The 15,643-nt window shown below is 42.1% G+C and overlaps 4 protein-coding genes across 4 annotated transcripts; 1 reads left to right on the top strand and 3 right to left on the bottom strand.

Moving 5' to 3' along the window:
• Positions 1-81: 81 nt before the first annotated feature.
• Positions 82-3,419, bottom strand: IAQ61_001430 (uncharacterized protein; the record flags this gene model as incomplete). Its single annotated transcript, XM_003839686.2, has 4 exons — positions 82-2,591; positions 2,642-2,767; positions 2,819-2,879; positions 2,934-3,419. The coding sequence occupies 4 exons, from the start codon at positions 3,417-3,419 to the stop codon at positions 82-84; spliced, it is 3,183 nt and encodes a 1,060-aa protein (XP_003839734.2).
• A 1,086-nt stretch (positions 3,420-4,505) lies between these two features.
• IAQ61_001429 (uncharacterized protein) lies at positions 4,506-5,764 on the top strand (the record flags this gene model as incomplete). The annotated part of the gene is made up of 7 exons (XM_066095096.1): positions 4,506-4,622; positions 5,113-5,156; positions 5,219-5,222; positions 5,357-5,367; positions 5,419-5,456; positions 5,628-5,660; positions 5,715-5,764. 7 exons carry the CDS (start codon positions 4,506-4,508, stop codon positions 5,762-5,764), a joined length of 297 nt encoding a protein of 98 aa, XP_065954944.1.
• Positions 5,765-13,115: 7,351 nt separating this feature from the next.
• On the bottom strand, positions 13,116-13,633 carry IAQ61_001428 (uncharacterized protein; the record flags this gene model as incomplete). Its single annotated transcript, XM_066095095.1, has 2 exons — positions 13,116-13,517; positions 13,583-13,633. 2 exons carry the CDS (start codon positions 13,631-13,633, stop codon positions 13,116-13,118), a joined length of 453 nt encoding a protein of 150 aa, XP_065954943.1.
• Positions 13,634-15,012: 1,379 nt separating this feature from the next.
• Positions 15,013-15,522, bottom strand: IAQ61_001427 (uncharacterized protein; the record flags this gene model as incomplete). The annotated part of the gene is made up of 5 exons (XM_066095094.1): positions 15,013-15,024; positions 15,074-15,094; positions 15,155-15,268; positions 15,329-15,352; positions 15,400-15,522. 5 exons carry the CDS (start codon positions 15,520-15,522, stop codon positions 15,013-15,015), a joined length of 294 nt encoding a protein of 97 aa, XP_065954942.1.
• Positions 15,523-15,643: the final 121 nt, after the last annotated feature.

The raw sequence follows: 15,643 nt of genomic DNA, 5'->3' as shown, positions 1-15,643 counted from the left end.
CCCCAGAAAGTCAAATTTCAGTGTACGTCGTTGCCGAGAAACCTGCGAACCTGCCCATCCCAATTTAGATGATCCGAAAATTCAACCCGAAAGCGTACCCTGTCTGCTCCTCTCCATACCAGCCGGCAAAGTCCCAACTTGACTAACAAGCACCTCCTCATTTGATCGGCTTTTCAACTCATCATCGAGCGCCGTGCTCCTGGTGCGCATCGGGCTTGTAGCATCTGCAGCACTATCATCGACATCTAGCTCCTTTTCCTTACGGCGGACAGTGCCCATACTAGCGACACTAGCATCGTCGGTGTCGTTCTTTGTGCGACCTTCGCCCTCGCTGTTGTGGACCTCAATTGTGACATCTGTGTTGTCTTTGCTGAAAACGCGGAGACCCAGGACGCATACGGCATTCCAGGGATCGCGCTCGAATTCATCTTCCTCTTCAAAGTAGGGGTACCGTGCACCATTATACCACACGTATTTAGGTTGGCCCTCGGCCGCGTAGCGAGGACTATCTTCGTCGTCAGAGATGTCGGAGTCCAGAGAGCATGGTCCATCAATTTCTGAGTCCCACGATGAGTAGTCGGATATATCATCGGCATATGGCATGCCATGCCCAGCACGGTTGGAGTGGATGCTGCTGCCCCGCCCTCGATGTACTTGAATGCCAGGTCGTACACCAGGAATTGGTGTTAGTGTGGCTCGGCGAGATGACGCCGGGGAGCGCTTCTCCGGTCGTGGGCTATATGTGCGTTGAGATGGTGTGCCCGGTCGATGCTCTTCTGCCAAGGGAGTGGGAACCGGAGATTCAGTGACTTGGCCCTCATTATAGCCATCGCGACCGTTGTATCCATCTCGTCCGTTATAGCCATCGCGACCATTGTATCCATCTCGTCCATTGTATCCATCTCGTCCATTGTATCCATCGCGACCATTATATCCGTCTCGTCCGTTGTACCCATCGCGCCCTGAAAATTCTCCGGGCATGTTCTGGTTATATCCGCCACGGCCATGTAGTTCCCCAGGCAGGTTCTGATTATACCCGCCTCGCCCTCCAAATGATTGATTGTGGACCGAAGTGGAGGAGCCCTGGCGAGTTGGCATGGCTCCGGATGTCGGGGCATTGTAGCCTCCACGACCGGAGAATGCACCGCTTGGGCTTGATGATCGTTCTCGCATCATCCCAATGCTTGATGTACGATGATGTCTGGAGACAGCTGGGTGTACAGGCTTCGACTCATCATCTGCAGAGGCACGGATATCCTCTTCGCTAGTGATTCCGAGGCCGCTGAGGTCTCGCAACTTCTCTTCAGCTTCTCTCAATGAAATGGGCCGATTCAGTCTGTGAGTTTGTTTCGCAGCCTTCTTCTGCTCCCGGAGCTCGGCCTTCCTCCGCAGTCTCTGGTGGCGCTCATGCGCTTGCTTCAATTCGGCTTTTTTGCGCTCGATTCTTTGTCCCTTGCGGCGTTGTGCCTTGTCCTTCTCTTGCTCACGGAACTGACCTTTTGCATGAGCAAGATCGTATGAGAGTCCGATTGCGAGTAGCTTTTCTCGACGGGTAGTGCATGTAGCTCGGATGACTTCATCCGGAGTAGGGTTGTCTGGCACCCTTGTCGCTTTGATTTTGAGTAGTACAGTGTAGTTGCCAGCCTCAAGATCAAGCTCAGTAGAAACACTTCTCTTCATGTAGTAGGTACCATTGCTTCGCACAATGTAGTCCTCCTCGTCGTCTTTGTGTAGGCGGAACTGTAGGTGAAATTCGTATTGTCCTTCCAAGCCCTGGTAGTACCGATCGTCAAGCTGGCTCAAAACGATCACGACTGGGCCGTCTTTGGCCAGGTTAATTTTAAACTTGGTATCAAGATAGTCGACGCTCCATGGGACATTGACGCTAGTCCACTGTTGTGAAACAGTCCATTCAGGGCCGAAGAGGCGGGTACGGTCAAAGTGTTGGTAGGTTCGAAGCATGTCTTCGTAAGATATCCAGAATACGCCATCGTCGCCGAATTTGTGGTTTAGCTTCTGCATCCATTCGGCTGTCCACTCTTCGGAGCCGTCGCTCCAGCGGCCAGTCCATTCGGTCCGGCCCCATGGGTTGCGCAACTTGAGTAATCGCTCGCCGTCAATTTCTCGAGCCTCCATGACCGAGTAAGCATGTTTCTCCTGGATGCCTTTTCGTGCGCCGTAGATGCCGCCCATCTGGCCGCAGCCAAAAAGGAAAGTTTTGTTGACATTCATTAGTTCTTCCCTCCAGAACTTGTCCTTGTCAAGTATGTCTGTGGCGAAGACTTCGGACGTAACCCCGCCAGTCAGATCTTCGATACCCTCTCCGACAAAACCACCATCGATGGCTGCATAATCACCATGAGCTTTCGCAAACGCCTTCTCCAACAGTGGCAACCACGTCTCATTGGGGTCACTGCACTGGGCGAAGTATAACGCTCTTGATCCCGTCTGCATGACAGTGCGGTATTCCTCCTCTGGACTTTTGCGGTTCTGGAGTTCCAACCAGTGGTAGCGTTCGATCTTGGCCTCATCAAAGTCTTCCTTGATAAGGTAGAGCTTATCGTCGATGACTTCGGAGATCCATTCGCCATCTGCATATTGTCAATACGAAGCGTGCGTCATGGCTGGGGGGGAAATCTACCTCTATGAAAAACGAAGCCATATACACCGACCCTTTCATCACGCGCTACACAGACGCGTTGAATCAAGTCTTCTTTGTTGCTAATTGTTGCGAGCGCTGACATGAACCAACAATCACCATCGTTGCCTTGAACAGCATCAGCACCAGTAGGGGGATTTGATTGCACCCATCACGTACCTTGTCGTATATCATTGGGACTCGGGCCATCCATGTAGAATTGTGGTTGGAGAAAGATGTCCTGTAAACACAGCGGTTAGCCTTGCACACGTGCCCGGACATTGTCGACGCTCACCTCTACTCTTTTGACGGAAAGAGGCTTGAACTCGGTCTTCTCCCCACTCAAGCCCACCAAACAGTCGGCAGGAATGTTCCCATCTGCCTGCGAACGCTTGAAGTCGGCTTCGATGTCGAAATGGGGGTCGCGGTATTTCTGGTTTAACCGGCGACATTCTTGCACAATCTTGGCCACCTTTCTGGTGCACGCTTCTCTGGCCTCCTCGTAAGAGGCAAGGGCATTGACTCCAGGTATCGAGCCCTTGGGGGCATGTGCTGCTGCGCGCTTTGCGTAGAGGTTGTCGGGCAGGATGGTGAATATCTTGCCCGGATGTTTCGTTGTGAATTTGTTCCAGAACTCGTCAATGTTCCGCTGTGGGGCGCGCTTCCTCACAGGTGGTCGCGGACGCGATTGCGGTGCCTGTGTGGCGTGCATCATGCTGGGCGCACCCGATGGAGGGGCGACGACGTTGACAAAGTCGTTAGGCGTGCCAATGGATGCCATGGCTAGCTCTGGGACGATGCCTGGGCCCTCGAGAGCTGGCTTCGCTGGGTTGTGCGTGGTGAAGCCATGGCGGGCTCGAGGTACCGGTATATTTATACATCTGGGTATGCCTCTGATGGCACTTTCAGCCCCAAAGGAAGCACGACAGGCTCACGACGGAGCAGTGCTATCTTTGCGAGAGGTGAGTGAGCAGAAGAGTGGGGTCGGTCAGACACACGAGCATGTGGTGAGGGCACTGCTCGGCACAGCCGCTGGTCGCGGTCCAGAGCCCGCCTCTCGTCCCGGGTCGAATCAGCTTGCTGGCTGGTGTAGGTACCGGTAGGCAAGAAGTCGGGATGCCAATGCAACCAGACGAGTTCGCAGAAGGGCGGGCAGGAATACGGAATCAAGGCGGCAACCAACGTGCGTTGCTGGCTGCACATGAGACTCGGGAACGAATGGCAACGCAGCGTGGAGACGCTGTGATGCCCAGCTGGATTTCCTCGGTAGGTAGCGGTGCCGGTATGCTGTTCAGCCTCAGCGGGCCATGGGCGCAATGGCCCAAACCGTCGCTTCAGGTCTGTTTCTTCTGCAGAACGCCTGACCGACTTTCTTGTTTCTGCATGCGCCTCTTACCGGTACCTACCATTGCACCACTGCCGGCGTCGAGAGACGTCGAGGTGAGGAGGGGACAGGTCAGGTACCGGTACCTATCCAACACAGCGTTGTAGGTACGAGTGAGTGACTTGACCGTCGACTTTCCTACCGGTAACTCACCTGCTCCAACGCTCGTGTCGGCGACGACCGAAGATGGCAACAGATGGCCTGGTGAGTTACCGGTACCGGTAACTACGGTAAGGATGACATAAGCCGTGCGAGTTGACCAATGGTCCCCGTGCGAGAAGAGAGACTGCGTGTTTCCCGTGCTGGATCCTATCGTCTGCTCCTGCTTATAGACTCGTACGAACTACGATAACTAGATGGGCGAGGATGCATGGAAAACTGTCTCGGTCGAGCAAATGGCGGGTGAGCTGTGCCGTGTACCTACAGCCATGGTGACTAGCGGTACCGGTAACGACCCTCCTTCGCATGCGCCATGTTGTAATCATGTCGTCTCCGCGCGACCAAGAGACCTACATTCGGCAAAGCGCCATAGATATTTCCGTTGAGATGCTTGTGTCAGCGCTGATAGCCCTACGCAACGGCTATGCACCCGCAGCCCAGGTTTGCGACCCTCCCATGGCTAAATCTCACCGCAATGTTAGCCCATGGGACCAATCATAGCCAGGAGGAAGGGTGCGTCAAAATAGCCAACACACGTTCTGGTGAACAGAGTGGTGCCAGACCATGGTGGGACGGTCCATCAAATGAGCATCCTTTCTTTCCAGAGCGTGAATACATACACTAGTTGCCAGTACCTACGTCGTTTGCTGACATGCTGCATCCATCCAAGTACCGTGCAAATTGTAACATGGCTGGTTGCACTTGCAACCAGCTGGTGTTTGATTCTTCATCTTACAAGGCCTGGATCGTGCGGAAGCGGCTTCTGGGTTAGGATATAGGAGCTTGCGATTGAACTTCTGCTTCTAGACAGACGGATAACCAACGAGGCTGTCCTGCACGTTGGTGGCGTCGCCTCAGCCACGCAGTTCTCGCCTCGCCCCTCTATCATTTCATTCCTGGCCCAATTGTCCCCTAAACACCTGTGACCTAGTCCACTAGTTCTACGCTCATTAAGGATACTTGCACTGTCTATAGGTTAGTCAAATGAACTAGTCCTCTGAAGAGAGATCTTCTTACGCAGCTGACCAGCTACATAGCACAGTTCGTACACAATCTTGACACGTAGAAGACCAGGCCAGTCGTAGTGGGTACGAACTTACACCCTTACACCTCTACCTCTGTCACAGTTTGTATTTTCGTATTCTTCGGAGTATTCCATCCGGGGAATTCTACAGTCCCTCGATAGGTATCTTGAGGAGCGGTTTGGTCATCACCGCACTATATCTGACTTCGGCAGCCCACTTCGGCGTGGCAAATCTCGATTTTTGAATCAATGTACACAAAAAATCTTTGCACGTCTTGATCACATACAATTTCCATCGAACCATATCTGACATGAGTGCAATGCTTTGAGTTAACCTGGGCCAGAGCCTGCGCTAGCAAAGCGATGAAAAGAATAAGCTTCAAGGTTTCTGATCCAAACGGAAGGCTGAAAGAATAGAAAAGGTTTGACTAAACGCGGGTACTTCTTTTGTCTAGGTGCGAAGACCGCACCGTTGTATCCGTCCTAAAAGACTAATCGCAGGCTGGCAGGTGGCAAATATCCCAATGGCCAGACCCTCGGCATTATCTCAATGGACTGACGCGGCCCCTGTCCCTTCGGGTTCTGAGTGTAGTGGCTGACACGAAAGAATCAGCAGGGCTAACAACTACGTATCAATCAGCAGGGCTGACAACTACGTATCGCCAATGGACTCTCTAGTTCAAGCCGTTGGATTAGACCATTACTGATGACCGCCAAAAGAAGGGCCTTCGGGTCAGCCTGATCGCGGCTAGGAATAGCGCATTCATGTTACTGACCAGAACAGTCTGATCATTGGTAAGGGCTAGACCTAAGCTTGTGCCTTAGCTCCACAATATGACATTGCCAGGTGCCTTGATCACCACTGCCCAGTACTCACCCTCTCGGTATTGCCTTTATAACACTTTTCTGATCGTATCACAGAGTTACGCTAAATACAGCCCATCTAGTTGCATTCGTGTTCGATTAAATCTTTCCCATCCAAATAAATCGATCAAATCTGGTGAGCTGTCCAGATTTACACTTTCGCTAACTTGCCATGAGCCTGAGCTCTGAGGACTTCGGCATCCAAATTTGGGAATAATTGAATCAGGTCAAAAGATGGGTAACATTAGCATTTGATTCAATCGGCTTTTTCAAAACATGGATTTTGATGTGATTTGATTGGACAGTCTTAATGAAATACATTGATCGGACAAATACAATCGATCGTCCCCGAATCCCCAGTCGGCCTTTTCAAGGACATGAATTTAAGCCACCCATCTCACATACGTACATACCATACTTTTGATAACCTACCATGGCACGTGCCGTTAGTGGAGAATGAATACTCAGGGAACAGCAGTGAGGTTAAATAGGCACAGAGTGGGCAAAACAGGCATATCGATCGATGACAATGATGTGATGAAAGTATTGATTGAAGAAATCTATGGAGGAAGAAGCCAAGGTGGCTAGATATAGACATCCCCACTAGTCCCAAAATAGGTGTCTCCCAGTCAACCCGGGATAGGGGAGTCGCCAATAGTGGTGGGCAGTCACCACCTTGGTATAAGGTAAGCACTATAGGTAATACAGAAATAACAGTCCCCTAAATCTATAGTAACTATAAATATATAAAGAAAATAAGAGAAAAACTATATCCCCTAGTCTCCTAAGTAAATAAAAAATATTACACTTTACCTATAATATTTAATATCCTAGTATTAAGCTTCTCTAATATAGGCTATAGGAGTGCTTTTATATATAAGTCTATAAGATTATTACTAGATTAGATATACTTAATATTAAAGTTACTATCTAGAAATTATTCCCTTATAAAGTAGTAATAAATATAGATATACTTTAACTATAGGTTTAACTTCTAGTCTTAAATAAGTGCAATAGCTAGTTTATTATTAATAAGTAGGTAGTATAATAGTATAACTAGCAGGAATTCTATAATAGCGCGTTAAGCCTAGACTAGATATAATACTATATATAAGGCAGCTATATATTCTGCTTTATATATACTTTAAGTAATATAGCTTTATTACTTAGATAACTAAGAGATAACTAAACTATTAACCTTAAGAATATACCTAGAAAATAATTTTAAGTTATCTAGGTCTAATATATATAAAGCGTCTAAATATATTATAATCTAAGTAGGTTATCTAGCAGGCTATATCCTAATTATTAGTTAGTAATCTAATATCGCGTAGATATACTAGAGCACTTAGAATACTAGCTTAAGATATCCTTCTAATAGATTAGTATTATAGGAACTAAGTAGGCTAATTATATATACTATATCTAGTCTGCTTATAACTACTATAAAGTTAAGGGAGCTAATAATAAATTAGAACTTCTTCTATTAGTCTATATTAACTAGTATATCTATAGGTGTATAAGGTAGGAATAAGCTAGGGTTAATAGGCGTGTATTAACTATTATAGTTAGTTATACTATAGTATTAAAGGATAGCTATAATATAGGTATATTAGTAAAGTTCTATATAATTATTAAAATAGTTAATCTTAAGCCCTAGTATTATACGTAGTTATCCTAGGTCTTAAAAGTAGAAATAAGCCTTTATAAGACAGAGTATTAAGTTAATCTATTCTTAAGTACTAACTATAAGAATATTATCTATATAGATCCTAAGGATAAGATTACTTAAGATAAAGATATAAGAATTAAAGTTAGCCTAGGAGAAATACTAGGACTTTAACTATTTAGACAGGATAGTATACTATTTATATCTAGACTACTTAAGACTATAGAGAGTCTTAAGTAGGAATAGTGCGCTATTAGATAGCAGTCCTAGCAGCGGTTAATAATAGATCCTGTGTTTAAGATATCTATTTAGGTATATAGCGTTAAAGTCTACTTATTACGTTTACTATCTATATAGAGTAGTAAGGACTAGAAGGATTTATAGACTATTATATCTAACTACTAGTAAGTATATATTATTATAGTTAAAACCTAGTTACTATAAAAATCCTTATACTATAAGTCTTACTTTTCTCTTAATAATATTACTAGATTTATCTTGCTTAGTATTAAAGACCTATTAAGTGCCTATAAGCTTTATACCTAGAGGTATCTTATAATAGGGTACAACTTCCTATATACTATTTTCTATATAATTAGTAATTTCTTTATTAATAGCTAGCTACTATAGGGTAGTATAATTATTATCTATTACTTCTATAAATATCCTAGGAGTGTCTAATAATATTATAGTAGTAGAAAAAGTTATTAAAAATAAAGAGATATATACTAGTGTATCCTCTTTATAAGTTATAGTAAAGGTAAATAGTTATATTATAGTATAGGATCCCTAGTATTACTCTAGCTTTCTTATCTATCTTCTAATACAAGTTATAGCTATAGGCGTTAATATAGGTGTCTCTTTTGTGCGTAGTTTCTTCTAGGCTAGAGTAGATATTTATAAATTTTAAGTATCTAGAGAGGAGGAGTCTAGTCCTATCCTAGGTAGTACTTATATAGAGAGATAGTTAGGGCTACTTAAGAGGTTATATAGCAGGTTTATTACTCTAGACTTAAGCGTAGGTGTTTAAGGTATAGATAGAAGGTTACTTATATCCCTTAGCTTAGTATTATTAAGAACTTTAATAGAAGGGAGCGTTATAACTAATTCCCTAGGCTACTATTATAAATATTAAAGCTCTATATCTAAATATTATAGACTATATTTAATTCCTTAGTCTTAAATAGTTTAAAATATTTAGGGAACCTATAGGATAAAGGTAATATCCTAGGATTTAATAATAATAGCTTATTATAGTATATAGAGATAGCTTGTCCTAGTACTATAACTATAGCTAATAAAGATACCTTTCTTAGAGTAGTGTAGGAGTTTAGTGCCTAGCTTCTAGGCCTTTATAGGAATATAGATATAGCCTTAGATACTAAATAGTTAGAGGTGCTAAATAGATAGCTTCTTCCTAAAGAGCTATTTGTGTAGGGTACGTTGCAATAGGTCTAAAGAATATAGTGTAATATTCTTAAGAAAATTTACTAATATTATTACTTTAGCCTATAAGAAAAGTAGATTATTAGATAGTATTATATATTAAGTAATCTAGAATAAGGTGCAGTTAAATTACTCTAGAACGCTATTTAGCTTATAGTAGTAAGGTAGTAATAGCTTATAGTTAATTCCTTTAGCTTTAAAAAATTTCTAAAGGTTATAACTAATATACTCTCTACTATTATTAGAGTAGAAGATTTTAATAATAGAATATTATAGGATATTATTACTTATCTTATTATAAAATTAGGTGTTTACGTAGGTAATAAAATCCTTAATAGCTTAGGGTGCGTTAGCCTTAAGCTTAAGAAACTAAATCTATAAATATTAAGTGTAGTTGTTAACAAAGGAGATATAATACTATAAGCTACTAATACTTTAAGCAGGTATTTTTCTTAAGAGGTTAGAATAAATAAGCTTAAGTAGCTAGGTATAGCGTAGTGTCCCCTATATTAGTATATAGTATACTAACTTTAATTATTAATATATAGTATATACAAAATCCTTAGGTTTATCTAGCACTAGATATCTATTAGTATAGATACGCGATAGGTTTAGCACTAATAGATGTCCTATAGCTTTATAGAACCCTTAGTATGTCCTAAAGCCTTTGCCTCTGTGTGTGTGTTTCTCCTTCGCTTTTGTTACTATTACTATTGCCTCTATTATTATTATTATTAGGGCTAGGGCTATTAATATTTAATTAGAAAAGGATAAGCTTATAAGTATATAGGTAGATAGTAATAGTAATAGTAGTTATTTAGTCTAGAGCTATATAAGGCCTTATATATATCTTGCCTATAGTATATATTAACTATATCTAATAAGGTATAGGTTATCCTTTTTAGTAAATAGCTTAAACCCCTTATATCTAATAAATATCTATAAGAATAAGTAGGTGCTATAGAGTTTAGCGCTATAGAGTGTGTTAGTTAGTACTATAATATTAGTTAAGCTATTAGGGAGCTATAGGTAAAGTTAAACTATGCTAATTCCTTGTATAGGGAGCTTAATACCGCTAGCTATAGTAATAGTGCCTATCTTTAGTATTAAGGATAGGAAGTTATTAGCGCAGCTAGATATATACCTAGAGGCACTAGTATTAAAAAGCTATATAGGTAGGTTAATAGTAGTAGGTTAATAGATTACTATAAATACACTTACTAATCTAGTATATTTACTATTTAAGTTAAGCACTAGGTATAATAATAATAATAATAGTAGTAGTGTTATTAAGTTAATATAATAGTAAGTAGAGTAACTAATAATAGTAGTTAAGCTATTAGAGTCTTTATCTAGGTTAATTGTAGTAGTATTGTTTACTTTCTACTTCTTCTAAGAGCCTAATAATAAGAATAACTATAACTATAGTATAGTGCTAGCTTTTCCCTTTGCTTAGTTCTCTTTATACTTCTTAAGATGCTTATAATTAGGATAGATATAACTAATAAATAATAGGTTATGCTTCTAACACTAGGTATATTCTAGTGTGGAGGTACTAGATAATAATAGTTTAGTGTTGCTAGCTATTAGTTACCTAAATACTATCTATCTAGCTATATAAGCAGCTAAGGAGTTAGTAATATCTAGTAAGTGCTTTTCTAAGATATCTAGGATCTTAGGTTTAATATCTTTAAACATAGTTACGTTCCTAGTAGATAAGTTATTAATAATATTATCTATTATCTTAGGTAGAGTAGCAAGAAAGAATAAGCCTTTAACCTAATCTAAGTTAAATATATTACGTATTACTACTATAATAGGCTATATAGATATTATATAATATTTAGCTATATATATCTAGTATTAGTAGAATTTATTAAGGTATAGTCTAAGGTTATCTCTATTATAATAGTAGAGGTTTATAAGTAACTAAAAGAGTAAGATTAATATATTACCTGTGTCCCTATTAAAGTAGTTAGTAAGATACTTCTAGGCTTCTAGAGAGGTGTTATAGCTTACTACGCTTATTATTAGGTTATTATAAACTAATAATAGTAGTATAACTAAAGCCTTATTATCCTACTTGTCCTAGTCCTTAATATTAGAAGGAAGTATTAGTCTTAGCTTCTTTCTAGTAAGGATAGGCTAAATACCTATATATCTAAATACTATAGTCTAGGCTAACTACTATTCTAGATAGTTCTTACTTTAGGAACCTAGTTTAGGTAATAAAAAAGGGTCTAGATAGAAGTTAAACGCAGGTTTAGTAGATATAATAGGTATTAGGGGTAGTACTAATAGTCCTAGGAGAGGATCTATCTCTAGTAATAGTAGATATAGAGATAGTAGTACCTCTAATAAAGCTATAGGTAGAGCTAGTAATAGTAGTAGGGACGCGTTAAATAGGTTAGAATAGGAAGCTATAATAATAGTAAGTATTAGTAATAGATATAGCTAAAGTAGTAGAAGCTAATAAAGAGATTAATATAAGCAGGTACTAGTAAATAAAGCTAAGTATACTAGTAGATAAGCTAGGCTTATAACCTAATATAATAAAAGTATTAATTAAAGAAATCTATAGAGGAAGAAGCTAAGGTGGCTAGATATAGACATCCCCACTAGTCCTAAAATAGGTGTCTCCCAGTCAACCCGGGATAGGGGAGTCGCCAATGGTGGTGGGCAGTCACCACCTTGGTATAAGGTAAGCACTATGGGTGATACAGAAATAACAGACAAGAGTTCACAGATACAATTGAGGACTTCATTCTCTCCTTCCTTCTCCTCCTTCTTCACCGCTCGTGATTGTGAATCCTTCAGTATTACCCGGCCAACGGCTTCACCAAATTGGAAAAGCATACCTCCCTGACGGAACGTGAATACTTGATAAGTATTTCTCGGGGAGCAATTCATACCGCACCACAATAATTATCTACAAGATCAGCCCTCGACGCCGCAATCAACAGCAGCTGCTGTTGGAGCTAACAATGCGGTAACAGGAGTACATTTCGTGGTTAGACCTCGCTAGAATAGTAGGCTGAACGCGTGGAAGAATTCAAATGTTGAGCTGGACTTCTTCGGTCGTGAGGAGGATGGCATTCTTATACCATAGTATCTGAAACCTTGGTGTGGATCATGGACCAGCGTCACGGCCAAAATCTCGGCCTTGTCTTTTCCCGCGCGGCCCTTTTGCCCTCAAGATACGAGGGCAAATGTTATTTGCAACATGTACATGCAGCACATATATGGTTCAAGAGTAGATATGAAGGGCTAGGCCACTCCATCAAAAGTACATACCCTGTACATTGTGCTGGGCGCTCGTGGATCCCAGAACTCAGCTACATCAAACCAGGAGGTTCAGTAATCTGTTTCAAATGGCCAAGGGGCTGGTCATAGCGGAGAGCTTTGGTCGCATTCAAGGCAAGGAGCGCACGATGATGCAGTCAAGGAGCGTATTTTTTGATTTTGCGGCGCTCTCTCAGAGTCCGCTATCTAGTGATCACATCTGCCATCTCATTTAGGTTGAGCGTTGCTTACTGTTCCAGGCACTGTCGGAAATTTAGTAGAATTACTTGGGTTTGAAAGGCGAAAGCATCTTACGCAAAGTATAAGCTAAATGGAACAGTTAGCACAATCGTGCAATGTTGAATCTACCATGGTGTGAACTTACGCCTTTTGAGTCGATGCAACTCATGCTGACCTGCTCATCATTCTTGTCCAGAGGGTGCGCGCATAGCTTTTCATCAACGTACGGACCGCCTGCAGCGAAATGGCACTATGGCTAGAGTTTAGCATCAGGTTATAATGGAGTTGAATTGATATTGTAGATTTAACATACACAGTATGTCCCTGTACGCCCCTCTCGGTTCTATGATACTCTTTATTAGCGTTTACTAAATGTCTTCAAAGACCAATTCGTACGCTGCACTTATAATTAGACGGCAGGGTAAACGCAGAGCTGCTGCAGTACTCTACGTCCGCTGATATTGCCACAGCCTGAACTAAGACAGCTGTAACGAGAGTAAGCTTCATTATTGTAGCTAGATGAAGTAGTATGGTGTGGTAGTTTAAATGTATAGAAGAGTTCAAGAGTGGCAAATAAAGAAGGTGCGTTAGCCTCGATATGGGGGGGTATTTGTACATCTACTGTGTATCTAATAGACTGCCGGGCGGTGGCTAAACCACGGTGTGGATCTTTCCAAAGAGTCATGGCCGGAACATTGGCTTCAAGTTGATTATTGTACTGGTAGCGGCCCGTTTCCTCTTCAAAGACAGTAGGTTTGATAGGCTTGGCCACCAAGAAGAGCAAGTCTGCCTGCGATTCCGACGGCGAAAACTACGGCCAAATAGTAAGTACGAGCCAAAACCCAGAGAGGAGCATCTACGAATTGCAAGACGGACCAGTTCTGCGATTGGCCTTGAACACTGCTTTACTACAGCATAAGACACCATTTTGACATGAGCGCAGATCAAGTAACATCACATGACGAATGCTAACATCAGTCTGTCACGTGACCGATTTTGCATGCCCGGTCATTCAAGTAGGTTATGTGACAAAGACTCTATCCAAACCTGGGGCTACGTCAACTTCATCTCGAACTCCTTGTAGTTTGGCTTGATGAATCGGTTTGGGGCACACAATCTTTGGGTCAATTTGAGGAGTCAGTTCATCGATTTGTTCAATTGAATGCCTGCGTTAAGTTTTATTGATTCAATGTGTAAAATGGATATGCTAATATTGATTCAGAGGTACGATGTTGGCCGTAATACTGTGTGCACCCTGGAGAAGAAGATCTAGCGGCGAGCCACAGATTAAAATCAATGCATCTAATTAGATTTATATCTTAAAAAGCAATAGACTGTGGGGCGCCAAAACATCTCTTTCAAACTCTCAACTATACAATATCAGATGAGATAGCAATATCGGAATCCTTTCTCAATGACCAAGACCATGACTGTATTAAAACTTCGGTCAGGTCTAAAGTAAGGGGCGTTTGATGCAATAGCACCACGATAGACTACATTGTATTCATCTATCCATTGAGCTTAGTCTGTAGAAATGACTTGGAAGTATTATCAAAAAACCATAATGTGGAAATTTGGATCACTGAGGTCAGGAATGATTTGGGAGATGGATTATTGGATTGTATCTACTACGATCGGACTCATATATATAGAGCTTCAGCTACCCTTACCAGAAGGTGTATAATTAGTAAACCTTCCTTACTAGAGCTCCTGCTTTTTGTTGGGCACTTGGCAGTAAGCTGACAGTCGATCAGATAGTGGGTCATACAGGGGTATTGACCAGGATTGATCGGGATTGATCGGATCAAGATGCTCCGTGATCCGGTTGTTATCCCTCCTGCAACACATAACTATCGAGAACGAGGCTTAGTTGGAGGATCATAGTTATTGTATATGAGGTCTCACTTTGGTATTGTTTGGTGACCTGTACCATACCAGTGCACGAGCAGACCGTTGGAAGAGCGGGGCTGCCGGATACGCTGCCGCTTTCTGGTGGCATTTTTACTGAGCCATCATTACTTAAGTAGAGCGTGCCGGCGATGAAGCAAGTAGTCAATTCAAGGTGGTCAGAGGTGAATCGTACGCAACAGTAGCCAGTCATTCACTATATTAATGAACAGTCATGCGGCCTTCTTTAAACGAGTATATTTTGCTAACCGCCGCTCGGGTCGCACTATGTCCTTCACACTTTCGTTCTGATATCCTGCCTTGAGCGTGAGCGTTGTTCAGCTGCCTCATACTGCTTTCCTATCCCTTGATTCCTCTTCTCTCCACAGAAAGAATCGCTCGGTCCTTCATGGTTTTGGCTATGGTCTGCACTGTTCTAGATTTAGTACGAAACATCAAGCTTAAGAAAGAAGATCTTACGCATAGTTGGCTGATATCTTTCTGAATAAAACAGTTAGCATATAGTTGTAACACCTAGAAAATATGTAGTTGGGAACTTACACCGTTCGGGCAGTCTCGCTCGTAGATTTCGTCCGTAAATCCCGTGAGGGCGTTGTAGCAATCCCCTCGCCATATAGGTGTTGCATCTTGTCGGCCGACAGCTTCACTATTGCACTAAGCTAGAGTTTAGAACATTTACTCTAGTAGTACGCTATAATTGTTGAATTAACATACACAGTATATTTTATCCAATTTGTACTGATTCTGTTAGTACTCGATAAGTGTTATCAGAGATGGAGCAATACCCGACAGCCAGTTCTGTCTGGCAGTGTATTTTTATCAACCTCCACATCGCTGCACCACATTCGAGATCCTGCTGCTACTGCTACAGCTGTAGTAGCAAAAGCAGTAACAAAATTAAGCTTCATAACGGAGAGTACGAGGTTAGATATGTAATAGAGTTGCAAATGGCTGGATAAGCAATGAAGTTGCAAATAATGCTGGTCCTTTTTAAGTCTTTAAAGGAGGGCAATGCTTTTATATCTATCC

Source organism: Plenodomus lingam (genome assembly GCF_022343315.1).
Source record: "Plenodomus lingam strain CAN1 chromosome Unknown contig_12, whole genome shotgun sequence".
NCBI classification, from domain to species: Eukaryota; Fungi; Ascomycota; class Dothideomycetes; order Pleosporales; family Leptosphaeriaceae; genus Plenodomus; species Plenodomus lingam.
The sequence above is the reverse complement of the archived record's forward strand: the minus strand, read 5'-3'. Positions and strand labels throughout refer to the sequence as shown.